Source organism: Thamnophis elegans, chromosome 16 (genome assembly GCF_009769535.1).
Source record: "Thamnophis elegans isolate rThaEle1 chromosome 16, rThaEle1.pri, whole genome shotgun sequence".
In the NCBI taxonomy this organism is placed as follows: domain Eukaryota; kingdom Metazoa; phylum Chordata; class Lepidosauria; order Squamata; family Colubridae; genus Thamnophis; species Thamnophis elegans.
Window position 1 is genome coordinate 17,622,695 of NC_045556.1, and position 27,582 is coordinate 17,650,276.

At 44.9% G+C, this 27,582-nt stretch overlaps 2 protein-coding genes across 2 annotated transcripts in view; one reads left to right on the top strand and one right to left on the bottom strand.

Moving 5' to 3' along the window:
• LOC116518848 (repulsive guidance molecule A-like) overlaps positions 1–16,258 on the top strand; it is a 34,563-nt gene extending 18,305 nt beyond the window's left edge. Inside the window, 5 exon segments of the mRNA XM_032232370.1 lie at positions 13,544–13,579; positions 13,582–13,908; positions 13,911–14,053; positions 15,310–15,390; positions 15,392–16,258. Of these exon segments, the coding sequence (XP_032088261.1) occupies positions 13,544–13,579; positions 13,582–13,908; positions 13,911–14,053; positions 15,310–15,390; positions 15,392–16,024 (1,220 nt within the window). The 3' untranslated portion in view covers positions 16,025–16,258.
• A 5,609-nt stretch (positions 16,259–21,867) lies between these two features.
• Positions 21,868–25,369, bottom strand: LOC116519317 (chromodomain-helicase-DNA-binding protein 2-like). The gene is made up of 5 exons (XM_032233155.1): positions 25,170–25,369; positions 23,890–24,068; positions 23,532–23,631; positions 22,268–22,471; positions 21,868–21,897 (listed from the first exon to the last, which is right to left on the bottom strand). Exons 1-5 carry the CDS (start codon positions 25,272–25,274, stop codon positions 21,868–21,870), a joined length of 618 nt encoding a protein of 205 aa, XP_032089046.1. The 5' UTR covers positions 25,275–25,369.
• Positions 25,370–27,582: the final 2,213 nt, after the last annotated feature.

Consider the following 27,582-nt stretch of genomic DNA (forward strand, 5'->3'; position numbering starts at 1 on the left):
GACTTTGTCACATGACCCCAGGACACTGCAACCATCATAAGTTCGAGCCAGTTGCCAAGCATCTGAATTTTGATCACGTGGCTGTGAAGATCTTGCAAACCGTTGTAAGCCTGAAAAACTGTTGTAAGTCGCTATTTTCAGTGCGGTTGTTAACTATTAAATGAACTGGTGTAAGCTGAGGATCACCTGTATTGAGGGGGGGGTCAGACCCTCCCTTGTTTTTATGACAACCCCCCCCCCCCCAAGGAATTGCATCAATAAAATATACCAAGGATGGAAATGGAGAACTGGAATACTTGAGCCAAGCGTATTGCAAAACCCAGGTTTGTGAATTCTCTTCTGCTGAATGTCTGGATCTCTACATGACACTTCCTTCGGTGTGTGTGTGTGTGTGTATGTGAAAATGCTCGGAAAAACCACAAAAACCAGAGCAGTCCAAATCCATTTGGATTTTTTCCATTAGAAGGAAGGGAGGGGGAAGAATCATTTGCCAGGGATTTAGAACATTTGTTAAACTTTCCGGAATATCTGTCTTCCAATTCCAGCTGCTTCCATTTTTCTTTTAGCCTTTGGGCATCGGTGTGGGAGTGAGTAGAGCCTTGGGGGGGAATTACACATGGGTCCCTGAGGGAGAGCCTTGTCTGGGTCTACAGTAGAGAGAAAGATAGTTTTTCAAGGCCCGCATTTATCACGTTGCTTGTTAGCAGCTCTTCTCTCCAGAGGCTGTGGGGTTACCTTGTGCAAATGCCGCTCCTCCCATTTCTCCAGGCAATTCTTTCCTGCGTAGTTTTGCTACGTCGAATTGTGCCCTGGGTGGCAGGTGGGGAAAAGGAACCGTTTCAGCCTTCTAAAGCTTGGGACCCTCAAGACTGCCAACTCTATGGCTTGGGAAATGAGGAAAAGTCAGATTTTGCAAAATGTTGACAGAAGAGAAAAGGAGAAGGAGAAGATAGAAGAAGAAGGAGAGTAGGAGAAGAGAAGGAGAAGAAAGATAGAATAGAAGGAGAAGGAGAGTAGAAGGAGGAGGAGGAGGAAAGGAGGTAGAGGAGAAGAATAGAGAAGAAGGAGAGCTGGAGAGAAGAAGGAGAAGGATAGATGGAAGGAGAAGGAGAGAGGAGGAGGAGGAAAGGAGATAGAGGAGAAGGAAAAGAATAGAAGGAAGGAGAGTAGAAGAAGAAGAAAAGAATAGGAGAGGAGGTGGAGGAGAAGAATAGAAGAAGGAGGAGAGTAGGAGAAGAAGGAGAAGAGGATAGAATAGGAGAAGGAGAGTAGAAGGAGGAGGAGGAGGAAAGGAAGTAGAGGAGAAGAGAAGATAGAAGAAGGAGAAGACGGATAAGATTGGAAGGAGAAGGAGAGGAGGAGAAGGAGGAGGAAAGGAGGTGGAGAAGAAGGAAAGCATAGAAGAAGAAGGAAAGGAGGTAGAGGCGAAGGAGAAGAATAGCAGGAGAGTAGAAGAAGGATAGAATAGAAGGAGAAGGAGAGTAGAAGGAGGCGGAGAGGAGGTGGAGGAGAAGGAAAAGAATAGAAGAAGAAGGAGAATAACAAATACTATTCTATTGTTTGGTCAGTTACAGGAAATCCTCACCTTCCAAGCACAATTGACCCCAAACATTTCTGTTGCTAAACAGGCAGTTGTTAAATGAGCTTTGCTCCATTTTATGATCTTTCTTGCCACAGTGGTTAAGTGAATCAATTCAACACCGTTGTTAAGTGAATCTGGCATCACCTGGACTTTACTTGTCAGAAAGTCGCAAAGAGGGATCACGTGACACACACACCCCAGCCCCGGGACTCTGCAACCGTCATAAATACGAGTCAGTTGCCAAGCATCTGAATTTTTGATCACATGACCACGGACTGCAATGGTTACACATGTGAAAAAAGGTTGTAAGTCACTTTTTTCAGTGCTGTTGTAACTTCAAACACTCACCAAATCAACTGTTGTAAGTTGAGAACTATCTATCCTGTCTTTTGCTTTCTTGGCAAAATCTTACACGCTTGCTCTTCTTTAATTAGGAGAGCATATGCATGTTCTCGAAGGGATGCACTGGCTCAGTGGCTAAGAGGCTGAGCTTGTTGATCAGAAAGGTCAGCAGTTTGGCGGTTCGAATCCCTGGCACCGCATAACGGAGTGAGCTCCCGTTACTTTTCCCAGCTTCTGCCAACCTAGCAGTTTGAAAGCATGTAAAAATGCAAGGAGAAAAATAGGAACCACCTTTGGTGGGAAGGTAACAGTGTTCCATGCACCTTTGGCGTTGTGTCATGCCGGCCACATGACCATGAAGATGTCTTCGGACAGCGCTGGCTCTTCGGCTTTGAAACGGAGATGAACATTGCTCCCTAGAGTTGGGAACGACTAGCACATACTGTATGTGCGAGGAGAGCTTTTATTTTTTTATGCATGTTCTCACTCTCGTTGGACAGTCCCTTCTGCAGCGCTCCGTTCTTCCGTTAAAAAAGATTCCTTGGCGGAAGGAGGGCGGTGGAAGCTCCCAGCACTGAAGGTCACGGAGAAGTGGTTGAAGGATTTTTCTTTCCCCCTGGAGAAATTTGAAAAAAAATGTTGTCCAATCCAATTTCTGGCCCTGAAAATTGGATGGAGAATTGAGAGGTCCCGTAGGTGCTTGACTCAACCGCTGGGCTGTGTATGAAATTTCGCCCCTTTCCTTCTGTCATCAGTTTATATTCATGCAGAATCCTGTTTGTATTCCATGCCTGCAAAACTTTTAAATGAGCACATTTCTTCCCTCCTGCTTCATTTCAAAAGGGGTCTGCTTTGTTTTTCACACCAGGAGAAGATGTTTCGCTCAGATCAGTACAGTTGATTGTTTTCTTCATCCAACCTTAAAATAATGGACAGATTCCTAGTCATGGGATTGGAGTGGGGGAGATGCCATAATTTATTTTATTTTTAATATATATTTTATTTCAATTTTTAACGTGAACATATCATCTTCCATTAAACATCATCTTCTGGGTACAAATATCTCTGTGTTATTACAATCAAAATTTACAGTATTATTACATTTATAAAGATAAAGGTTCCCCTCACACATAGGTTCCCAACTCTAGGGAGCGGTGCTCATCTCCGTTTCAAAGCCAAAGAGCCAGCGCTGTCCGAAGACATTCTCCGTGGTCACGTGGCCGGCATGACTCAACTCCCGAAGCTGCACAGAATGCTGTTCCCTTCCCACCAAAGGTGGTTCCTATTTTTGTACTTGCATTTTTACGTGCTTTCGAACTGCTAGGTTGGCAGAAGCTGGGACAAGTAATGGGAACTCACTCCGTTACATGGTGCCAGGGATCCGAACTGCCGACCTTTCTGATCGACAATCTTAGCCACTGAGCCACTGCTCCATTACATTGATAATGATTCTCTAATCTTACAATAATAATAATCGGCATTATCGCTCTATTCGTTTCTACTTCTTCACTTACCTTCTAATGAAAATATAATATTAGGTATAATAATCTTAATGATCATCATTATCATCATATTGTTTACATCTCTATCTTAACATATATTCTTTATTTCGTTGATCTCCATTTATTTCTCACTGTTACAAATTTAAGTAGCTTAGTTAGATTTCAAGAAATCACCACCGAAAAGGAAAGACACACCTGTGGGAATTAGCTGAGAGGAGAGCAGCACCTCCCCCCCAATCTTTGGGGCACCAGGCATGCTTGGACGGAGGAGGTTTTTCCATGGACTGGAAAAGGGGTGCTTTCATGTGATGCCTGCATCCCCACGGATGGGGCTTTGCTTGTTTTGTGCTTCCTGGTTCTGGCATGCGGTGTCCCAGTGCCGGTCCATGGATAGAGAATGGCCGGGTGTCATTTAAAGATCGAAATGCTGGTATCCATTGGGAAGTTTATTATATCTCTTTTCCAGGTTTGCCATTGAAACCTGACCCGATTCCCTTCCCCAAAGTGGGAATGGGTCTATGGGTCTTTTTTCTCTTCTTCCTTTTTCTCTTTGCTAGAGACCCCAGCCGGTTAGTTTCAATGTGGGATTCAAACATTTTTACTATCGGTTCTGTGGGCGTGGCGTGACTTTGTGGGCGTGGCAGGGGAAGGATACTGTAAAATCCCCATTCCCTCCCCATCCCACTAACCTGCTTTCCAGCTTCGTTCTCCTGTGCAGGGCAACAAAAGAAGACCCAGTCGGTCAACTGGGAATGCCGATCAGCTGGGACTTGGGAGGCAGAGAGTAGATGGGGGCGGGGCCAGCCAGAGGTGGTATTTGCTGGTTCTCTGAACTACTCACAATTTCCGCTACCAGTTTTCCAGAACCGGTCAGAACTGGCTGAATACCACCTCTGGTCAGCTTCCATTGTCTCCAAAGGTGTCTGAGCAAAGAAGCTTCTTGGATGAGAAGCGAAAGGTTTTTGAAGCGAAAACCTGGAAGTCCAGTGGCCTCTTGAAAAAAAGCATCTTGGGACAACCCTGACCTGAAAGACGGAGACTCTCCATAGACCACTTCTTCCATTGTCCCCAGTTCTCCCAGAGCTTCTGTTTCGGGGATCTTTGCCTCCAGTTGCAATTCTCCCTTAATTCCTTGGAGCAGTTTTGCAGGGCCTCTGCCCCTCCCCACTCCTTTTGTTCTTTCAGAGGGGTGGGATGCTCAGTTCTTTGGTTGCTATTCCCAGGTCAAAGGGCCAGGGGTTGAAAGGTTGTGAGTTCAATCCTAGGTAGAGGCAGATGTAGGGTCTCCTGCTTGGGCAGGGGGTTGGAATAGATGGCCTGCAAGGTCCCTTCCAACTCTGTTAATCTGTTAGAATAGCCAGAATGGGTTAGAGGTGGTCTTCTTTTTTCAGCTCTGGCCCCACATTCAAAGGCAAGTGATATCTAGGCAGGTCACATAATTTCTATCTGAACCATCTTCTCCAGGGCTGAAATCCACCCACCCCTCGTACAAGAACAGAATTTGCTGCTGCTGAGATGATAATAAGGGAAAAACCAGCTAAACAACCAAACACCTTATTTTTAATCAATCTTTTGCTTAGCTATTTCCGAATAATTTTTAGAGGCATATTTTAACGTATAGTTTTATTCTATTAGATTCACTGGTGTGAGAAATAAATGTAGTATTATAATACAGGTGCTTAAAGATAAAGGTTCCCCTTGCACATATGTGCTAGTTGTTCCTGACTCTAGGGGGCGGTGCTCATCTCCATTTCAAAGGCAAAGAGCCAGCGCTGTCCGAAGATGTCTCTGTGGTCATGTGGCCGGCATGACTAAATGCTGAAGGCTCACGGAAGGCTGTTACCTTCCCACCAAAGTGGCCCCTATTTTCCTACCTGCATTTTTTTATGTGCTTTAGCACTGCTAGGTTGGCAGAAGCTGGGACAAAAACAGGAGCTCACTCCGTTATGTGGCACTAGAGATTCAAACTGCTAAACAGCCGACCTTTCTGATCGACAAGCTCTGCAAGCTCAGCGTCTTAGCCACTGAGCCACCGTGTCCTTAGAGTATACCATATTTGATTTATTTTGCAGTTGCTAATCTATAATTGCACCCACATCTCCCTGTAGATTCTGATTGTAATTGCTGTCTTTTATCTCTCTTGTTTCTACGTTATGTTGTTGATCATTGACTGAATAAATAAATAGATGTCAAATTTCAAATGCAGGTGTGAATGACACCTCCCCCCTCCCCAAAGAGGGTGGATTCAGTCTATAAAACTCCCTAGTGGTTTGACTGATGATGTTTATCAGAGATAGCCACAGTTTCGGTACAACACGCTGCAAAACTAATTTGCCCTGTTGCCATGATGTGCTGCTAAACAAATGATGAAGTGCTGGAGGAGACCCCTGCGAGTCCCTGGACTGCAAGGCAATCAAACCAGTCAGTCCTAGAGGAGATCAACCCTGACTGCTCTTCTGGAGGCCAGATCCTGAAGATGAAACTCAGATTTGGCAGGAGGGAGGGAAGGAAAGACGCTTGCTCCTGAGGAGGAAAGCTATGGCAAATCTAGACAGCATACTAAAAAGCAGAGACATCACCCTGCCAGCAAAAGTGTGTATAGTCAAGGCTATTGTTTTCCCAGTTGCAATGTATGGCTGTGAAGGTTGGACCATAAGGAAGGCTGAGCACCAAAGAATGGAGGCCTTTGAACTCTGGTGCTGGAGAAGACTCCTGCGAGTCCCTTGGACTGCAAGGTGAACCAACTGGTCAGTCTTAGAGAATATCAACCCTGACTGCTCTTTAAAAGGTCAGATCCTGAAGATGAAACTCAAATACTTTGGCCACCTAATGATAAGGAAGGACTCCCTGGAGAAGAGCCTCATGCTGGGAAAGACTGAGAGCAGAAGAAGAAGGGGAGGATAGAGAATGAGATTTCCAGAGGAAAAAAATTGCAGACTACAGGAACCATTAGCACTGCTCAAGTGATCCTGAGGACACAGATAAATCCAAACCTCCAAGACTCTCTAAAAGGATGCAAAGGACCAGCTGTCTGCAAGGAATATCAATCCTTCCATTCCCCACCATCCAGTCAGAACTGAAGAAGCTTCTTAGATGGGAAGCGAAACATCTTCAAAAGAAAAAAAAACAGAAAGTCCAGTTGCCTCCTGGAAAAAAAAAGCATCTTTGGCACAACCATAACCTGGATGACTGAGACTCTCTACATAAATTCTGTGACTTGCCTGTGCATTGCGCACTGAGGACGTCTGTGTAATTTTTCTTGGCTTCTATTTTGGCTGCATCCTTTCGTCTGGTTTTGCTGACGGTTATTCCCGGCCACCCTCCCCTTCCCCCCCCCCCAGGCAAACTGCTTAGCCAGCTTGCAGAACTCAGCAAAGATCATTCATCCAATGCAGGGTGACTGATGGACGCAAAAAAAAAAAATCCAGAAAGCCGTAATATGATTTATTTTATTTTATTTTATTTGCTGTGAGTGTAGGTGTCTCGGTGGGTGCCTTTGCCTCTGACTGGGGAGGCTGGTTCAATTAGAGCCGCTTGGAAAATTAGCATTTGGTGCCAACAAGCAGATTGTCAGATCAACCAAAAGGACGAGAATCTGGCTGCTTTTAAAGGGATAAAAATTGAATAAGAACTGAAACACTCAAGATTTTTTCTTTTTTTTCCACACTGTCTTCCGTATCAGTTTTGTTTTTAATTGGCGCACGGGTGCGTGGGTGCAGAATTGCGTCCTGTCTATAAACACTTTCGCGTTGCTTGCAAATAAGAGACAATTATTTGGGGGAAACTCTGGGCCCAGGGCAGATTTTGTCTCCCCCACCTCCTGAATATTTCCACCGCCCCCCACTTTTTGTGTTAATTCTCCAAGCAGCAGACACAAAGCAGATCCTGCTCCTATGCTAAGTCATCCATGGCTGGAACCCAAATGCATTTCTGAGTTGTTGGAAAATGGATTATGCAGAATTGAGCGAACAGAGCTTTCTTGGCTACTGTTCAAATGAGTTCTTCCAGAGCTCTGCCAGCAATGCCTGCTGTCAGAAGTATTTTGGCTAGGATTTTTTTTGGGGGGGGGGAGGGCAGGAAGGGGGGCAGCTCAGATGCTAGGCAGTGTTTTTTTCCATCCTGATCTCAGGGCAGGAATGCTCCAGATCAAACTTTTCGGATTCATTAACAATCCAAAAAGGGTTGAAAAAAAATATATACTGTATTTTTGGACTATAAAACGCATTAAGATTTTGAAGAGGTAAGTAAGGAAAAACGTTTGTCCCCCCCGACCCCCAGGAGCATTCTGCAGGTTTTAGCAGACTGGGGGAGGCAAAAACACCCCCGTTTTTCAGCAAAATAGGGACATTTTTCCATTCCCCCCCCCCAGCCCTGCTGAAGTCTGGGGGGTGGGGAAGGCAAATACACCCCCATTTTTGCAAAAAAATGGCCCATTTTCCACAAAAATGGGATGTGTGGGTGGGGCTTTCGGGAGGCCAAAATGGCTGTGTTCGGTGTTAAGACGCACCAACATTTCCACGCTCTTTTAGGGAGGGAAAGATGCTGTCTTATACTCCGAAAATACGGTATGCTAAACAATATAGTAAGAGCAACGCAATCAAATTAAACCAAGCCAAATAAAGGACAAATAGCAACCCTCCTAAGCATTTTTTTTTTAAAAAAACCCTAACGGGACCTTGATGCAAGGTAGTCCTCAGGTTCTGTTATGGCCATAATGGCAGCTGAATTTTCACTGCTAAGCAAGGCAGTTATGAAGGGAGTTACGCCCAATTTTACAAGCTTTTTTGACACGGTTATTAAGCGAATCCCTGCTCTCCCTGATTAGTTTTTATCCATTGCTTCTTGTCCTGCCTTCAGGTACTTTGGAGAATAGTTTGACCCCCTCTTCTTTGTGGCAGTCCCTGAGATATTGGAACACTGCTATTGTCTTCTCTTCCTCCATCTTCCCGGAGTCTTCGCGTCGCCCGGGTTCGGGTCAATGCTAGGGCTCAGTACCTCAGCCACCTGAAGTTCAGGGCAGCTGGTGAAGTCTTTTAAGGCAGATTCGGGTTAATGTCAGGGTTCCAAATAGCATCCAAAATTAAGTCAGAATCCGAGGCGCAGGATTCCTCAACGTTCCAATTTATTGAAAGAGCCATGTTGGCACATCTGGGACAACCTGAATCTGAAGCTTCCTGGTTTTCTCCACCCAGTTGAAAGTTCAAGATCGTGACCCCACACCCACAAGTCCATCACAGGGTCCAATCTCCCACTGCCATGCTGGCAGCTTCCACCCGTCCAGTTCCGACCAGGTGCAGAGAGACAAAGATGACCTTGGCTTTCTAAGAAGAATGTTGTTATGGCTACATATCACCCAACTCCAGTATAATCCCCCGTCCCATTTTCTCACAATAGAAAATAAGACAGTAGAAAGTGTGACAGGCCTGAAGTCCAAAAGAAAAGATAGCTTGCAGGCATGACAGCTATCACGTCGTCCCTAGTCCTTCTTTAATCAAACCAGACACACCCAATTCCAGCAACCATTCCTTATATATTTTAGCCTCCCGTCCCCTAATCGTCCTTGTTCCTCTTCTCTGCACTCTTTCTAGAGTCTCAACATCTTTCCTGCTAGCAATGTGGACTTTGCTTCCTGCTCTCTGGCCAAAATGCCTGAGTCACAAGAGCATTTGTGCTAGGAAGAGAGATAGAATGTGTTCCAACAGCTGCACAGGCACTCCGCCAGAAAAGCTCAGCCTTGCTCTGTGTCCAAATCTTGACTGAACTCGGTGGGGATGGGGGGGCAGGAAGTTAGGGAAGGAAGGGAGATGATCCCGGCTCTCAAAGTGAGTTCTAGTCCAATTATGGTTTCTAAGGATAGAATCCCACAACGTGCTTAACATGCTTATCTCATCAGCGCATTCATTCTCTGAGTACACCCAGCCCTTTGAGTCACAAATGGAGTAGACTGGATTCACCACACCCCCCCCCCAAAAAAAAAAAGCTTAGCAGGTGTGGACACGAATGGAACTGCTTAGTTTGTAACCGGCCTGATTAAACATCTTGTGGGAAACAAGCTGTATTCGGTTCCATGACTGTGAATTAAAAACATTTCATTCCTTGCATTATTTTGAGCAAATTCCAGCACATAAGATTGTCTGATTATTTGGTTGAACAGTAGATGGTGTTCCCTGGAATCTAAGAAGTCAATATTGCATCCAGTTTTGGTCGCCACTGAGCCTCTAAAAAGAGGTGCAGAGAAAAGCAACAAAGATGATTAGGGGACTGGAGACTAAAACACACATCTTGGTTAATGGAAATAAGGACTAGGGGTGCCATAATAGCAGTGCATCAATATCTCAGGGGCTGCCACAAGGAAGAGGGGGGTCAACCTATTTTCCAAAGCATCAAAAGGCAAGAAAGGAAGAAACGGATGGAGACTAATCAAGGAGAGAACCAACCTAGAATTAAGGCGAAAATTCCTGACCGTTAGAACAATTAAGCAGTGGAAGAATTTGCCTCCAGAGGTTCTGGATGCGCCAACATTGGAAGTTTTTAAGAAGACAAGCATTTGTCTGAAATGGTATAGAACAGGGCTGTCCAACTCGATTTCATTGAGGGCCGCATTAGGGTTGTGTTTGACCTTGGGGGGGCAGATATGTCCCCCTAGGCCAGTGGTTCCCAAACTTGGCAACTTTAAGACTTGTGGACTTCAACTCCTAGAGTTCTCCAGCCAGAAGAGCTAGCTGGAGAATTCTGGGAATGAAGTCCACAAGTCTTAAAGTTGCCAAGTTTGGGAACCACTGCCCTAGGCCTTGAGTTTGACATCCCTGGTATAGGATCTCCTGCTTGAACAGGTTGGATTAGAAGACCTCCAAAGTCCCTTCCAATGCTGTCTTTCTGTTAAGTTGGGTAGCTTTAGCAGAAGACCAGCTGGTTAAAGCGAGAAGGGGGTTTATTAGGCATTATTAAGGTCATTAAAGAACAATGCAGCTCCAGATGATTAGTTGTTGCAGGAAAACAATAGAAAAAACTTCTTGGCTTCCAAGAAATCATCTTTTGTGGCAACCTGAAAAGGTTTCTAGGTATGGTCTGGTAAGGCCACACCCGATTTCCTATCTGGGGATCCTGAGACTTGTAGTAGACCCAACACCATTTCACACGCAGCAGATCAGAAAACCAGGGAAAAGACGTTGTTGAGTCTGATGCAACCTGGGCTCCCGAGGGCTTCACTGTCTGCAACATTGAGAAAAAGACTTGGTTGTCCTTCTGTTTTGATCTCTTTCCCACTCAAGTAGAACCGAGGCATGCTCCCTCGTATGCTTGCTGAGTTTACGCGTGACACCTGCCTTTGGAAAATTTGGCCTTATATGGAGAGATGAGTGAAACGGCAAAGCGTAGGATACATTCATTCCTTCAGTTGGAATCTGTAAAATCCGTAGAGCGATACCGCCCTCCTATGGGCTTCGCGCAGCCTCTCCTAGTCTCTTCCCAATTTTTCCCTCCCACCTCCCCTGCCTCCGTTTGAAAAGAGAAGTGGGTTTACTTTTATTTTTAATCAAACCTGCAAGCTCACGAACTCCACTTCCTTAGGATCTTGCGAAAAAAAACAAAGTGGAACAACAACTGTTAAAACAAGGACCACACATCTTCTGAATAGCTTTTATCCCAGCGCTATAATGGCACTCAACAATGAACTAAAGGGCCACCATCAGTGAGCTATGGACAGCACTACTTGGTCTGTTGTGTAGATGCTTGGGTGGTTTAGGGCGGGGAATTTTTTGGGTGTGTGAGTGGGAGGGTGTTTGGGGATTGTTAGTGTGTTGGGCCTGTTTTCTGGGAGTTATGTGATCTTTCATTGTATGTGTATACTGTGTATTTATGTACAATGACAATGAAGTAAAGTAACTGATGATCTCCTTTTCCGGTCCACAATAGAAAGCGTCCTCCCTCATTACATTACGGTGTGGTATGCCGGCTGGACAGCTGCCAGATAGAAAGACATTATAGTGGTTAGATTCAAGCGGTTCGCACCACTTCGAGAGAACCAGTTGTTAACTTTCTGAGCTGTTTGGTGACCTGGTTGTTGGAAGAAATCATTAGGGCAGAGAACCAGTTGTTAACTTATTTGAATCCCTCCCACTGTTACAGAGGTTGGTGAGCACAGCACAAACTCATGGGTTGTCCCCTGATACCACTAGGTGACATCGCTATGGCTTGCTGCCTTAGAAGAGTGAGGAAAATGTCAGGGAATGACTCACACCTGGTTGGCCCTTCTTTATTCTCCTACCATCGGGAAGAGATATAGAAGCATAGGGTACCGCACAAACAGGCTGAAGAACAGTTTTTATCCATGGGCTGTCAGACTCCTGAATTGAAAATAACTCTACAACAACATGGTATGATTGACTTGCAGGACAGGCACAATGTGCAATAAGTTCACATGGTGCAATAGGACTGGGTGTTTGGTTACAGAGGTGGTATTCAGCCAGTTCTGACCAGCAGAAATTTTGAGTAGTTTGGAGAACCAGCAAATAGGCTGGCCCCGCCCCCTGCTACCTCGCAGCCTCCCAGTTGATCTTCTTCTGTTGCCCAGAACAGGAGAATGGAGCTGGAAAGCAGTTTAGTGGGATGGGAAGCAGAAGTGGGTTTTCAAACCCCAGCGTACCAGTTCACTCGTGCTCATGCGCGATGCTTCTGCGCATGCACAGAAGCATCTGGGTGAGTGGGTGGAGCCTGCAACTCTCACCACTACCAGTTCAGTTGATCCGGGCCGAACGGGGAGCAATCCACCTCTGGCGGGGAGGGATGGGGATTTTGTATCTTTCCCCTGCCACACACCAAGCCACGCCCACAGCCACACCACCAAGCCATGCCCACAGAACCAGTGGTAAAAAAAATTCAATCCCACCACTGGTTGTTTGTTTTACTGGGCTAGGGATTTTCTGTCTTTCACTGTGAGTTGTATTGTGTTGGGGGGCGCACGAAGGAGGCTAGCCAATGGTACACAGGTTGTTTCTGACAAGAAAGGTTTGAAATTGAATTGAAGAAAGCAGAGTCAAGTCAGGAATTTTAGGATAATGTCTTTCTCAGCGTTCCCTTGCAAACTCAACCACTTTTAGTGGCTTTCCAGTTTTTCTCTTTATAGTATAGTATAGTCTTTATACTATCTTTATACTAACATTGTCATTGTACCTTATATGTATGAAATTGGTTTTAGTCTCACGGGTGCAATCCATGACAACAATGCAAACAATATAAATAGTATAAAGAATAATCCCTATGCAAGTAATTAGGAAAAAAGAAAGAAAAAGTAGTCATACGTTTCCGTGTGGGGTGATGATGGTTGTGTTAAGAGTTTGACAGCCCAAGGATAAAAACTATTTTTAAACCTATTTGTTCGGCTGGCTGTGCTTTGATGACTATAAGTCCTTGTGCTCTCTGAGCTTGCTTCTTTTCTTGTAGACATCTCATTACCCAAATTAGGTAACATCATCATGCTAGAAGAGAAGGTTGTGCAGAGAGGAGGAAGAGGAGATGCAGAAGGAGGAGGGAGAGGGGGAGAGGAGGACGATGACTATGGGCTCCTTGTGTTCTCTGAGCTTGCTCATTTTCTTGTAGACATTTACTATCCAAACTAGGTAACTTCATCAGTGCTAGAAGGGAATGGGTGTGCAGAGAGGAAGAGGAGGAAGGGGGAGGAAGAGGAGGGGAGGAAGACTATGTGGTCTTGGTGCTCTCTGAGCTTGCTTGTTTTCTTGAAGACATTTCATAACCCAACTAGGTAACATCATTAGTGTTAGAAGGGGATCAGGTGTACAGAGAGGAGGAGGAAGAGGAGAGGAAGGCAGAGGAGGGGGAAGACAACTATGGGGTCCTTGGTGCTCTCTGAGCTTGCTTGTTTTCTTGCAGACATTTCACTACCCTAACTAGGTAACGTAGCACTGATGATGTTACCTAGTTAGGCTAATGAAACATCTACAAGAAAACAAACAAGTTCGGAGACCTCTTACTTCAATCCTGAGCTACAAATATTCTCCTTTATTGGAACTGCTGTAAATTGATGACTACCTTTATAGACAGATTAGAAAGCCTCACTGGACACTTCCAACAGGTGTGTTCTTCTCTCTCTTTCTCTTAGCCATGTCTCCATGCAAGATCATGAAGTGCAACTCTGAATTTTGGCCGCAACCTCGGGGACACAGCCCCCGGCCGCTGAGGATGCTCCTGAGTTCTGCACTGCCTTGCGCGCCTATGCCCTCTGCACCCACCACACAGCTCGCACCTGCCGGGGAGACCTCTTCTACCACTCTGCGGTCCACGGCATCGATGATCTCATGACCCAACACAACTGCTCCAAAGATGGTCCCACCTCCCAGCCTCGCCTCCCCCCGCTGCCTCGGGGCGACAGCCAGGAGCGCTCAGACAGCCCTGAGAGCTGCCACTATGAACGTAGCTTCCACAAACACTCCTTGCGCCCCAACTACACCCACTGTGGGCTGTTTGGAGACCCCACCTGCGGACGTTTTCGGACAGCTTCCAGACGTGCAAAATCCAAGGGGCCTGGCCGCTCATTGACAACAACTACCTGAATGTGCAAGTCACCAACACTCCTGTCTTGCCTGGCTCCCTGGCAACAGCCACCACCAAGGTAGGAATGTCCCCATAGCATAGCATGGTTTGGAGAGTATGACCTCTTCTGGACATTTTGGAAAAGCTTGCTTTGTTTGACTTCTCATCAAATTGAGTTGGCTTATTCTGGAGGCCTCCACATCATCCTTCTGTGGTCCATGAAAGTCCAACATGTGCTTGTTTGGGAGATTTAATCAGTGGTGAAATTCAAAATTTACTACCGGTGGTGTGGGCGTGGCAGGGGAAGGATACTGCAAAATCTCCATTCCCACCCCACTCTGGGGCTAGTCAGAGGTGGTATTCGCCGGTTCTTTGAACTACTCAAAATTTTTGCTACCAGTTCTCAGAAGCTGTTGAATTTCACCCCTGGATTTAAGAAAAGTTGCAGAGGTTCAGAACTCTCATTTCACTCTTTAGGCCTCACTGAAATTCTTGAATAAGGGCAATTTTCCCTACTTTGGAGGGATTCAAAAACTAAAAGGGGGTTGCCCTTTAAAAGTATCCAGTGTTTCTAAACAAATGGGAAAATTTGCCCCCCCCCCAGTTCAATGGCATCATAGAATCATTGATCACATTCCTAAGCTAAGATTAAAAATATGTTAGTCTAGTTTACTTTACTTTATTGTCATTGCACCTTGTACAACGAAATTAAATGTGATCTTCAATGTACAATGGCAGTTCAGGTTGTGGTTGTTAAGGAATTCTGTGTAGTCATTAAGCACAACATCAGGTGGTGGCTGTTCTCCTCATTGACTTGACTTATTGGAAGCTGGCCGTGAAGATCACAAGGGGTGATGATGTGACTGTGGGAAGCTGTGACCATTGTAACCGTGTGCCAGTTGCCAAGTGCCCCAATCATGATCCTGTGACTGTGGGGACACTGCAACAGCCACAACTTCAAGGACCAGCCATAAGTCTTCTTGTTGAGCACTGTTGTGACTTCGAATGGTTGCTGAACAAGAAGTCACTAAGTGAGGACTACCTGTATAGTCAAAAGCCTTTCCCTGTCTTTCATGGTTGACAAAGCATGATGAATACCCCTGGCAACAACAATTGGACCAACCATTTGGTGGGCTCTATAGTTCCCTGGGGTCTCTGCCCTGCTGGCAAAACCATGTCTTCATGCTTTTTGAAAGAAAGGACAACTTAGTTAGGAAAACTAGCAGAAGAGAGAAATTGAGCGTTCAGACCTGGTACAGCAAACACGGGTGGGTTATGAACCAATCTAGACCGTCTTGTCAATGTCGGTAACCTTTTGCCTTTCATTCCCACCAGCTCACTATCATTTTCAAGAGCTTCCAGGAGTGTGTGGAACAAAAGGTGTACCAAGCAGAGATGGATGAACTCCCAGCAGCCCTTTGCTGATGGCTCAAAGAATGGCGGTGACAAGCATGGTGCCAACAGCCTGAAGATCACCGAGAAGGTCTCTGGCCAACACATTGAGATCCAGGCCAAATACATTGGCACCACCATCGTAGTGAGGCAAGTTGGTCGCTACCTCACTTTTGCCGTCCGGATGCCAGAGGAGGTCGTGAAAGCTGTGGAGGACGGAGACAACCAGGGCCTCTATCTTTGCCTCCGGGGTTGTCCACTCAACCAGCAGCTAGACTTCCATGCCTTTCCTCCCACCCCTAAGGCTACTGAAAACCGCCCTCCCCGGAAAGGCTCGAATCCACCTTCTTCACCCGAGGTCTTCACCTACGAATCAGCCACAGTCAAATGCAAAGAGAAGCTCCCGGTTGAGGATTTGTACTTCCAGTCCTGTGTGTTTGATCTCTTGACAACTGGTGATGTCAACTTCACCCTGGCTGCTTATTATGCTTTTGAAGACGTCAAGATGCTCCACTCCAACAAAGACAAGCTTCACCTCTTTGAAAGGACACGAGACTTGGAGTCAGGCGTTACGGCCACCTCCGAGCTTTCCATGGCTCTGTTTCTTTCCCTCTTGGCATTCCTATGCTTGAATCAAAGTCCGTCCCTTTTCTTGTAGACTGGCCCAGACACACTTGGTGGTGGAGCTGGGAAACTGAGGACCACTGTTACAGTTTGGGGCAGGTGTGAAATGGAAGCAACCGGGGATTGTGTTGACCCAGGTCACGTCTAGAAAACATGACTTTGGCTCTTCCTGTCAACGTCTTCCTCTCAACAAAGGCTTCCTCTATGTGGAAGGCTGGTCAAGGGCCACATCAGCCACCCATCCCCTTCTTCCAGTTGCTACACACGATGCAGACTTTGCCTTCTCACTTTTCTTGAATGCCTTTTTCACTGGCAGTGGCATTTGTATAATAGTGTTGGAGAGGCAACCGTTGCTTTTGGACTGTGCATATAGTGGCTTGGAGATGACCATTCAAAGAATCCCTAAATGGGCCAGACATGGGCACAGTCCCACGGCCTTTGGGTGGGGGGTGATTTGTCTGTTTTTGCATCCTGCTCATGAAAAATGGATTCGCGTGGTTGCATCCTTGTGCATGGGAGCCTGCTGGTGCACACTTCTCTCCAGATTGGCTTGGGCAGCTGCTGGCAGCTGCTCCTGGATGGGTGGGTGTATCGATGGTATTTCCCTCCACTTCCAGAGGAATGGTGCCTAGGAGCCAATCTGCAAGGTTTTGATTGTCCATTTGCTCCTCTGGGCAGACATCACCCTCACAAACTCATTTCCTTCCTTGCTCACTCCATTTCGGTCTCCTTCATAGAAAATGGCTTCCTTTCGCTTTAGCCAAGAATGAATGGGGGAGGAATGGGAGGGTCAACCTGGTTTCATGGGCAATGTGAGCAGATTGTGTTTTCTTTCCAACTCTTGGGTGTGGTTCAGAACCACAATGTTTGTCCTGTTTTCAAACTCGTTGTCCACTCCTATTCTACATAGGAAAATAAGCTAGGGAACTAGGCCAGTATTACTCCAGCTGTGCCACCACTAGGTGCAAATCCTCTGGTTGACATAATCCTCAAGTCTTTCATTTTGGAAAACAAACTATGCCAGTCCATAGATGAGCTGGAACATCTTTACCAGTGGTGTCAGTTTTGAGACCGCAATTGTACCTTCTTCCCCAATGACTTCTTCCTTTCTGCTTCTGCAGTCGACATGATGAGCTGTTCCAGTCAATCTCCCTTCTGAGAAGGCTGCCTGCTGAGTTGGTGGCATTACTGTACCATTTGGGTCTTGTATTATAGAATAGAATTCTTTATTGGCCAAGTGTAATTGAACACACAAGGAATTTGTCTCCGGTACATAAGCTCATATTACATACGAGCAACAAGTGATGGGTCATTGATCATAAATCAATTATCATCGAGAAGTTGTGCGTTTCCAGAAGATGGGTAGGCCTCATCAACAATGCCATTGTTTTATTCGAGAGAGAAAGGCAGAGATAGAAGGCCTGCCTCAGTATTCTGGAAGTACCGTTTTACAAGATGCACCTTCTTTAGCTCCATGTTTTTCTTTGTACAACACCTGAGCTAAGGAATTGTTGAAACATTATGTTGGGTTTAGGTCCAGCTGCCAGATGAGAACTCTCCCATCCTTAAACTTATCCTGATACCTTTCTATTTTGAATACACCATAATGGGTGTAACCCCGTTCTTGGGAAGGGGACATATTGTGTGGGTGTGTTTGCTGTGTAGATTGACAACATGCAAGTTTTAGGGAAACCTTTGAAAGTGAGTTCAGTCTGCTCCTAAATTGTGAGCCCTATCTGACCATCACAACACCAGAAGGACATCCAGATATACACAAAGCCTTGTTTTTGTATGTTTCAAGCATGAACATCCATCTGATCATCTGCTAGCTGATATTTTATCTTGTTTGAGTGTGTAGTAAGTTGAACACATACTAAATGTTACACATGTTCATTTGCCAAGTGAGCAAAGAGATGAGATTCCCCTGCTTCTTTCCTAAAATATTTAAAAGAGTACTTTTATTACTTCTCTTCATGATTTGTTCATCAGTGGACATGATTGTTTTCTCTATTGCCTTGTGTAGTTTGAGAATAATTGGGGTCACTTGGAAAGGGTCCTAGGGGAGACTCTATTCCCACGTTTTCAGATGTCTAGGGAGTCAAGATGGACATCTCCTCTCTGTCCACATTAGCTCAAAAGTACTATTAGCAAACAGTACTATGATTTCACAAAAAGTATAAGTCAGATGTCCACAGTGCTTGGTTGCCAGGTTTTATCACCACTGACCCTATTTAGATAGCATTTCAGGCAAATTGGATTGGAGTAAAGTCCTAGATGGTAGGTGGATCCCAGAATAAATGACTGTGAAGAGTGAAGATTGTCTTGCCTTCATAATTCATGCATGCTTGCATAAACCTATGGCACCCATTGCCATTCACTTCGGAACACAATCATCACCTAGCTTTTTCAAGACATTTTTTCCAAATTTCCACCAATTATCTCTTGCAGCTTCGTCCAAGTGTGACAGAAGAAATGCAGTGTGATTTTTTAATGTTTTTGCCTGAATAACATTTAAGGAACTGGATAAACCATATATGGAAATCTTTGGCTGAATTTATACAATTCAGCAATGAAAACCTGAATTATCACCCTGTTTGCGATGAAGATGAGAACTCATCCTTCACGTGAAGTTTTCCTCAAAATGCTCATAACCCATGCTAACTACAACTCCTATAAACCCGATTCAATGATGTCACTATAAGAGGAGGGGGATTTTAATCCAAATTAACTGGCCACTATCAAAATGGCATTTCATTTTAGCGTTTCATAAATCAAAATTCTTGAAACAGTAAAATGTAACAAATAGGGAGGTTTTTCTTACCTAACTGTCATCTTTCATTCTCTTCAACTTATTCTCTGATTATGATGAGCTCTAAAACCGTTTCCCAGATATCGTTTCTTAAACCTCTAATTATTAACAAAGCACTTTATTTTTTATTATCTTCAGTCAAATTTTGGCTTCTGAGTGAATCCGGCCGATGAAGACCCAAGAGGCTCTGAATGAAAATCTGAATAAAGACAGGGAAAGCATATAACAAACACACTGCCTCCCTTTCAAGCTTATGCATGTGTGTGGAAATTGTATGGAGTGTTGTGATGTAAATATTGTAAATTATTTATTGATTTTAAAAAAAAGCAAATAAATTTCTTTTTCTTCCCAATAACACAGTCCTGATTTTCTGTTGATGCCAATCTTTAGGATGAAAAAAATGGTATAAACCAGATCATTTTTGTTGTGTTTGTTGAATTGGCTAGTTCACTGTAAAACCCAGCTCACCTTGCTGCCAAACTAATTACCAAATTCAGAAAAACAAAGATCAATTAAAAAATTAAAAATGTCATCACCTTTCAGTTAAAATAGATTTGTGATGGGGAGGAATATCTTAGGTCATACGTACCATTTGGCCACATTTCAAATTTCTGCATTGAGGTCTTTTTCAAACTACTGGGATACTTTTCAGAGAAGAGATCAAAAGAAAAAATAAATCCAGAAAATGTCAAACAATATGAAAAAAGGAGGTGAATATGAAAAGAACGAATGACTGAGGAAGATTTGTTTTCACTATCTAGAATCAGGCTTTAAGCTGAAGTAATAAAAGACTTCTATATTTTCAAAACAAGAAAACCGTTAAGTTATAAATAACCTCAGGGACAACTATTTGGGGGAGGAGAGATAGAGAGATAGAATTCCAATTTTTGAAAAACGGAACTTTCAATGTACAACAATCCAAAATACTGCAGTTTAACCATAGGAAATAATAATACATATTTTATAAAGAACATATTTACATTGGAAATCATTTTCAACAGTGGCCAATGCCTTTATCACAAATATAACCTCTAGGTTTTCCGGCCACTCCATTTATATTCTGGATTGTTCCTCTGCTCTAAGGGCCTATCCAGAAGTGAGTGATACTGAATGGAAGACCTGATACAAGCGGAGATTTCTGAGAAGGTGGAGAGCGAGGGTCAGAGAGATGGGAGTGAGGAGGGAGAAGGAGTTGCTTATAATCAGCAGATTTGTCTGGGTGGAAAGGCCTGTAATGGTCAGATGGTCCTTGCCATGATAACTCAAGGGCGGTCTATAGTCAGCATCCTCTGATAATCTTCTGGGTAATTCTGGGGCCTGAATTCATCTAACCGTTGCCTCTTGGCTTCATAGCAGTACCTGGAGGGGAAAGAAGAAGTTGTCAAAACATTCAACTCAACAGAAGAGGAAAAAATGACCGTATCTAGATCTTGGGGTGCTTAACTCCCTCTAGTGCCAAAGGCATGGAAGAGAACAGGAATGTCAGCCCAGTTCAGCCGTATCTGGACACTAGAGGAAGGAAAGAAGATGGACAAGAGCAGAGCTGGAGCCCAAGCCTACGGACTTTGTATTGTGGGCCATGATACAACATATGCTTACACAAAGGGGCAGAGATGCCTGCGATGAAGGAACGCAAGATTGTTAAGAAAAAATGAACAGCAACTCTTTCCAGTAGGAAGAGAGGTTGTAAGAGAATCATAGGGTTGGAAGGGACCTTGGAGGTCTTCTAGTCCAACCCCCTGCTCATGGCAGAAGCCTCATGCCATCCCAATCAAAGGGTTGTCCAGCCTATTTTTGAAAGCCTCTACCGATTGAGCACCCACAAGCCCAGCTGGCAAGCTATTTGGCTGCCTAATTGCTTTTGCTGTCAGGAAACTCTCCTTATTTCTAGGTTGGATCTCTTTTTAAGGAGCTCCTACTTCTCACCCATAGGCCAGGCGTCCCTATCTCCCTCAACCATTCATAATACTCAAATAGCAGTAGACTTATATACCGCTTCATAGGGCTTTCAGCCCTCTCTAAGCGGTTTACAGAGAGTCAGCATATTGCCCCCAACAATCTGGGTCCTCATTTTACCCACCTCGGAAGGATGGAAGGCTGAGTCAACCCTGAGCCGGTGAGATTTGAACGCTGAACTGCTGATCTAGCAGTAGCCTGCAGTGCTGCATTTAACCACTGCGCCACCTTGGCTCAAAGAGACACAAAATAACCCCATCTGGGCATTTGGGGTGTAGGAGGGCAGGGAGGTCAGGCTTTTAAGGGTCCATTATTAGACCCTACCAACCCTACAGATCTAGGATTCCTTGCTATCTCCGTTCCATGATCTGGCTGACAAACACCATTCCCTGCCTTTGGCATGCTGACTCCTGCAGAAGACCCACCGACCAGCCGAATGGCCTGCTTAGCACCTCACCTGTAGTCCGGTTGTCCGCGGTAATTGCGTTCACTGTTGTATGGATCATAGGGGCGTTTACGGGAGACGTTGCTGGGCTGGTAGTTTCCTGAGCTCTGATACTGTTCTCTGCGCGCCTGGCAATCTGCATAATGGTGTTCCCGGTGCCAGCGGGGCTCGTACGGCTGGTACCGGTTTCGGCCCCAATTGGTAAACACATTCCAACTGTAGTTAAACTGGGGATCCCTCTGCCATTCCCTTCGCCCTGCATGAGAAGGAAGGGGGTGAAGCTAGCACTCTTTCACAAAAAAGCCCAAGGATCTTATTCAAATGGACTTTGTTATGTGAACTTCTGCCTTTGTCTACTATTCATTTGATTTTTATTATCTCTTTTTTTTAAGAAAATAAGAAAAAGGAGGAACAGTAACACAAAGTATCCATAGCAGTGTCCAAACAGAGCAGTGGTGGGATACAAACAATTTAACAACTGGTTCTCTGCCCTAATGAACAGCTGGGTAGGCATGTTGGGGGCAATAGGCTGACTCTGTAAGCTGTTAGAGAGGGCTGTAAACAGTGGTGGATTCAAATAATTTAACATCCGGTTCTCTTCCTAATGACCAGCTGGGTAAATGGGGCTTGATGGTCATGTGACTGGGTGGGCGTGGCCAACTCAACGTCACTCAGGTCGATGGGTGCTTTTCCTTAGCTGTTATGATGCAATAAGGGTTAACCGGAGAGGCAGTTTCTGTAAGCAGGGCAATTAAGATTAATCTAGAAACAATACCAGAATGTTTCCTTCCTGCCTTCCTTACAGGATTAGCCCTGTAAAGTGGGGAAAAAACCAAAAGGAGATTTCTTCCAACAACCGGTTCTCCGAACTGCTTAGAAGTTAACAACTGGTTCTCCCAAATACGTGCAAACTGGTTGAATCCCACCATCGATACAGAGATAAATTGGGAGGCTCGTGAACCTTGTACCCCATGTGGTCCCAATAAGGGGACCAAGGATGGTCGTGCATTGCCACCTTCCCCCATCTCAGGGAGCTAGATGGGACATCAGAAGAAGGGAAATCTCACCTGTATGGCCAAAGTCCCTTCTATTTGGCTGGTGGTATTCATGAATTCATGTCCATGAATCTGTGAAGGCTGGGGAGATGGTTGCTGCAGATTTTGTGAATGCGGGCTTTGGGGGAAAGGAAGCAGTGGAATATCTCGACTGGGCCCAGGAGTTTCTGGACGAAGCCACTTGCCACTCGTTGTCTCTTCCTTCTTCTTCTGTTCCTGCCGAGCAGAAAGACAACATCGTGGGAAAACTCAAAAAGACAACAGTAACCGTGATTTGGGTCTTATTAAGCAGGAACTGGGGAGGAGGGAGGTTGCTGGAGAATATTGGAGAACCTCTTCTAGAGGAAAGGGTTAAACAAACAAACAGAAAGAAAAGTAAAAGCTTTAAGGCTTTCCACCCTCAACTTCTTCATTTGTGACCAGACTTGTCTTCATCATCAAGGTTTCCTAGGCCAGCCCCTTTTGGCACCCCAGGGACCCCAACAGTTGCATTTGTCAGGCAGCTTGAAGAAAAAGCAATGAAACTCCATCAATGGAGACTGGAGAGCCACTCATCTCACATGGTATAGGGTCTCCTGCTTGAGCAGGGGATTGGACTAGAAGACCTCCAAGGTCCCTTCCAGTTCTACTCTGACTGTTTAATAAAGGGCCAAGTCTGGCAAAAGGATCTGGAGACTCACACACAATTACAGGCCCACCAAGGAGTGTGCCAGAATAGCAATAGCAATAGCAGTTAGACTTATATACCGCTTCATAGGGCTTTCAGCCCTCTCTAAGCGGTTTACAGAGTCAGCATATTGCCCCCAACAACAATCCGGGTCCTCATTTTACCCACCTCAGAAGGATGGAAGGCTGAGTCAACCCTGAGCCGGTGAGATTTGAACAGCCTAACTGCAGAACTGCAGTCAGCTGAAGTAGCCTGCAGTGCTGCATTTAACCACTGCGCCACCTCGGCTCTTGAGAAGACTCAATGTCCCCTGAGCATTGAAAGGCCCACCAATCCTAAAGATAGGATTTCTCCTCCTCTCTTCTACAACCCAACATCTGGCTTTTAGGACAGCAATGACAGAGCCAGGAGCAAAAAGAAAAAAGAAAGAAAGGAAAAGGAAAGAGCACAGTCCCACCTAAAAGTCTCAACAATAATTCCTCCAGTTCCTGAGATTTTCTTTTCTACAGGATGTTCCCTTTCCTTCCTTCTCTTTATTCATATTCGTATCCCTTCCATTCCACTGCACAACACAAACACACACACACACAAACCACTCTCTGTTCTTACCTCCTGTTCCCGGGCTCGCTTTTGGCTAGCCATCTTGTATAACTTGTGTAATTTCTGGGTGTTAAATTCGATAAACTTCGAGACGAATACCCATAGATTCCTGAAAGAAGGTGAAGAGATATTTTAATTTTCTCTCTTTAGGAACTGGAATTCAAGGGGAATTGGATTTAGTTTACTTGTGGCTATGTAGAGATTCTAGTCTGGTTCCTCTTTTAACTCCATCCCCAGATTCTGCCTCTTCTTCCCCTATTCCTCCAAACTCAAAAACACTCCTGACCCTCAAGTCTGACTGCAACATCAGGACAAGAGAGGGAGAGACAGAGAGAGAGACTGAAGATTTGGTCGGCAGACAAATAACCTTCTCCATATGTCAAGAACATCTGGTTCACTGTGGATTTTCAAACAATCCGCTATGTGGTCTCCTATGTTGAGAAGAGAATTGCGAGTTTGCTCCAGCAGGTCATGGTCTGAAAGTCCACTTTCTGGCTTATCCAGCTGCCTCAAGGAATTTTTTACAGGCCTCATTAGCTTTTTGCACTGTGGAGGACACAAAAAGCAAAGCTCCGCATTAGAGTCGCACATCAGAAGGAAGGAGGAAGAAAGGGAGACCCCCGTGGAGGCCACCTTTTTAGGCTTAGGGCCCATTTGAATTTGGGGGAGGGGATCTGCTGTGGGCACCCTCTCCAAATGAAGCCACAGGAGTCATCCTTGTTCACAAGACAAGTAAACATGCTGCAGAGAGGACAACATTTGCGTGGAAGGTTCATCCTTCTCCTTTTTCGATCCCATACCAGCAAATCTACCATTCTCCTGTTTCAGAAGTAAATTTGTTGGGGTGGGGGTAAAGTAATTTTCTGTTGAGATGAATATGCCAGGGACCGGTGTTTGGCTTGGCAGCATGTCAGCTGTCTTTTCAAAGTGACTGATGACCCTTTTTTTTACCCTTATGACCTTTCCAGCATCCCCATGGTCACGTGATTCCCACTCGGATGCTTGGGCAACTGGTTCCTATTAATGACGGGAGCAGTGTCCTGTGGTCATGTGATCCCCTTTTGCGACCTTCTGTCAAAGGGGAAGCCCAATTCCCTTAACAACCGTGTTGCTAATTTAACAACTGCAGTGATTCACTTAACACCTGTAGCAAGAAAGGTTGTAAAATGGGGGCAAAACTCACTTAGCTAATTTTCCACTTAACAAACATAAAGTCTGGGCTCAGTTGTGGTCGTACTTTTACCTGTTTATTTGTTTCTGACCTGAAGAAAGTCTGAAGTCCTTCTTTGTGTCCTTCCCCATCCCCCCTCCTCCTCCACCTCCTCCTCCTCCTCCTCCTCCTCCTCCTCCTCCTCCTCCTCCTCCTCCTCCTCCTCCTCCTCCTCCTCTTCTTCTTCTTCTTCTTCTTCTTCTTCTTCTTCTTCTTCTTCTTCTTCTTCTTCTCATTTTTCCAGTTTCCCCCCTTTGATCCCCATTCCCTATTTTTAAATCTTTTGGGATTGGTTTATCTTTCACGGAAATTTTATAAGAGGCAAGCTGATTTCGTAACTAAACAGCCGCTGCCCTTCTGAGTCAAAGGGACATTTTCTGGGGTCAGCAACCAGCCCTCTTGGACATTTCCCCATTGGGTTCCTGGAGAAGACTCACAATGTTGAAGGTTGCCTGGTCCAATTCCTCCTCTTCCACATCTTTGATGAGGACCGGTTTTGCCTCGGCGCCTTTGGGCTGTGAAAAGACAAGAGGAGATAGCATCCCTCATGAAACAGCAAAGGATGGAAAGTCACAGATGTGCCAATAAGGAAATGGAAAAACACCCCCCACCCCCACCCCAAGAAAACCCCAAGGGTGGTGAGAAAGTTGCATTCTGATTCCTGGAATTTCCAGGCAATTCCTTTGCCCCTTCAAACAGGGCTCTCCATGTTTAGGATAATGAAGTACAGGTCAAGATTTACTCTGTCCAGTCATGGTGACTCTAAAGGACGGTACTTAACCCCAGCATTGTCTGAAAACAATTTCTGTGGTCATGTGGCCATGTATGCCAAAGGCACGTGGAATGCTGTTATCTGTAGTGGTGCTTATTCATCTACTCACATTTGCATGCTTTCGAACTGCTAGGTGGACAGAGGAGCTGAGGCAAGTAACGGGAGCTCACCCATTATGTGGAACGTGGGTCTCGGACCCAGGCTGTCAGCCGTCCAGCTGACAAACCCAGCGTCTTTAACCGCTGAGCCATCGCGGCTCATTTTTGTGATAATGGGACTTCCTAAACAAATGGAATTGCACAACCCTCTCATGACTAAAACCGAGAAATATGCATTTCACTTTCTAAAAGAGATGTAATCTTCTGTGTTCTTTGATTGTGACTGATTTGGGACAAGTATCTATAAATGAATTGTTTTTAGCTTTTTGTCTTTCTATTCTGAATGGCCAGAGATGTAAAATAATGGAGAGAAATACTACCATGTACCCTTTTGCATCCCTCTTTAGCAAGAAGCCATCCACCTTTCACTGGTCTGGTGGACAGTTTTGAAAGATAGTTAGCCAACTCTCAAAACTCACTCCAACTTTTTCTTCCTGGACCAGACTGGTAAACAGAATCACTGCAGTTGTTAAGTGAATCATACAAAATCAATAAGCCAATCTGGCTTCCCTCACTGACTTCCCTTGTTGGAAGCTGGGTGGAGAGGCAAATGGCTCTCCACCAGTGCTCATGCTTACCTTCTACTGACTGGTTATCTGGAGGCTCTCAAAACTCACTCCAACCTTTTCTTCCTATTTTGGATGGGCAAAGCTTTTGGATTTTTAAAAAATGTGTCAACCCAACAACTTTCTGAGCTTTGAGATCACTTATACAATGATCACTGAAGAAGGAGAAATCTCCCTGAAAAGAAATTTGAAGCTCAGCTGCACGGAAATGTTATCTTCCTATGCAGTCTCCTGATTTCTCAGAACTGGGCAAAACCAAAATAACATTATTTGAAGACAGGAAATATCTAGAATTCGAGGCACTGTTGGGGAGAACTGAGTAATTTGAAGAGCCTAGGAAGCCAGCTAAAGCATCATTCAATACACACGCTCAATGGTAGCCAATTGCAAACTGTGTGCAAGCAAAGTAGTTACAAAGTCTCAATATCGGTTATGATTTTGTTTGTCTTCTTCTGAGATGTTTCTTAGATTTCTCAGTCAACACCAGAATCTGGGGAGTTCCTGATGCTCTTCCACCCAGTTAACCCAATCCAATCCGGCTTAGCTTCCCAGTTCTAACAAGGCCAGACAAAGCATTCACCCTGGCCCAAACACCCAAAGAATGAAGTAAAAGGAAGTTTTACCCATAATATGAAGTTGATTTTAACCAAGGTTAAATTATTCACATAAGCTCACAGTCAAGTTATTAAAACACATATGTGAACCTTGGTTAAAATTAGTAATGGTGTAGCCTCCAAGACAGGTTAACACCAGTAGGTACCTGTTCCATTTCATCCTGTTTTTCTCCCTGTTTTTGGTGTTTGGCTGACTGCTGAGCTTTGAGTTCTTGGATTTTGGCTAACTGCTGAGCTTTGCTTTGTTGGATTTTGGCTAAGCGCTGACCTTTAATTTCTTGGATTTTGGTTAACTGGTGAGGGTTACTTTCTGGGCTTTTGGTTAACAGCTTAGCTTTTCTTTCTTGGATTTTAACTGGCTGCTTAGCTTTGCTTTCTTGGATTTTGGTTAACGGCTGAGCTTTGCTTTCTTGCACTTTGACTGGCTGATTATTAGCTTTGATTTCTTGGCTTTGGGCTAAGCGCTGAGCTTTGATTTCTTGGCTTTTGCTTAACTGCTCAGCTTTGTTTTTATGGCTTTGGGCTAACTGCTGAGCTTTGAGTTCTTGGATTTTGGCTGTGCTCTGAGCTTTGGTTTCTGGGCTTTTGGTTAACTGCTGAGTTTTGTTTTCTTGGATTTTGGCTGGCTGCTTAGCCTTCTTTTCTTTTCTTTGGGTTAAGGACTGAGCTTGGGTTTCCTGGATTTTGGCTAAGCGCTGAACTTTGATTTCTGGGCTTTTGGTTAATTGCTTAGCTTTGCT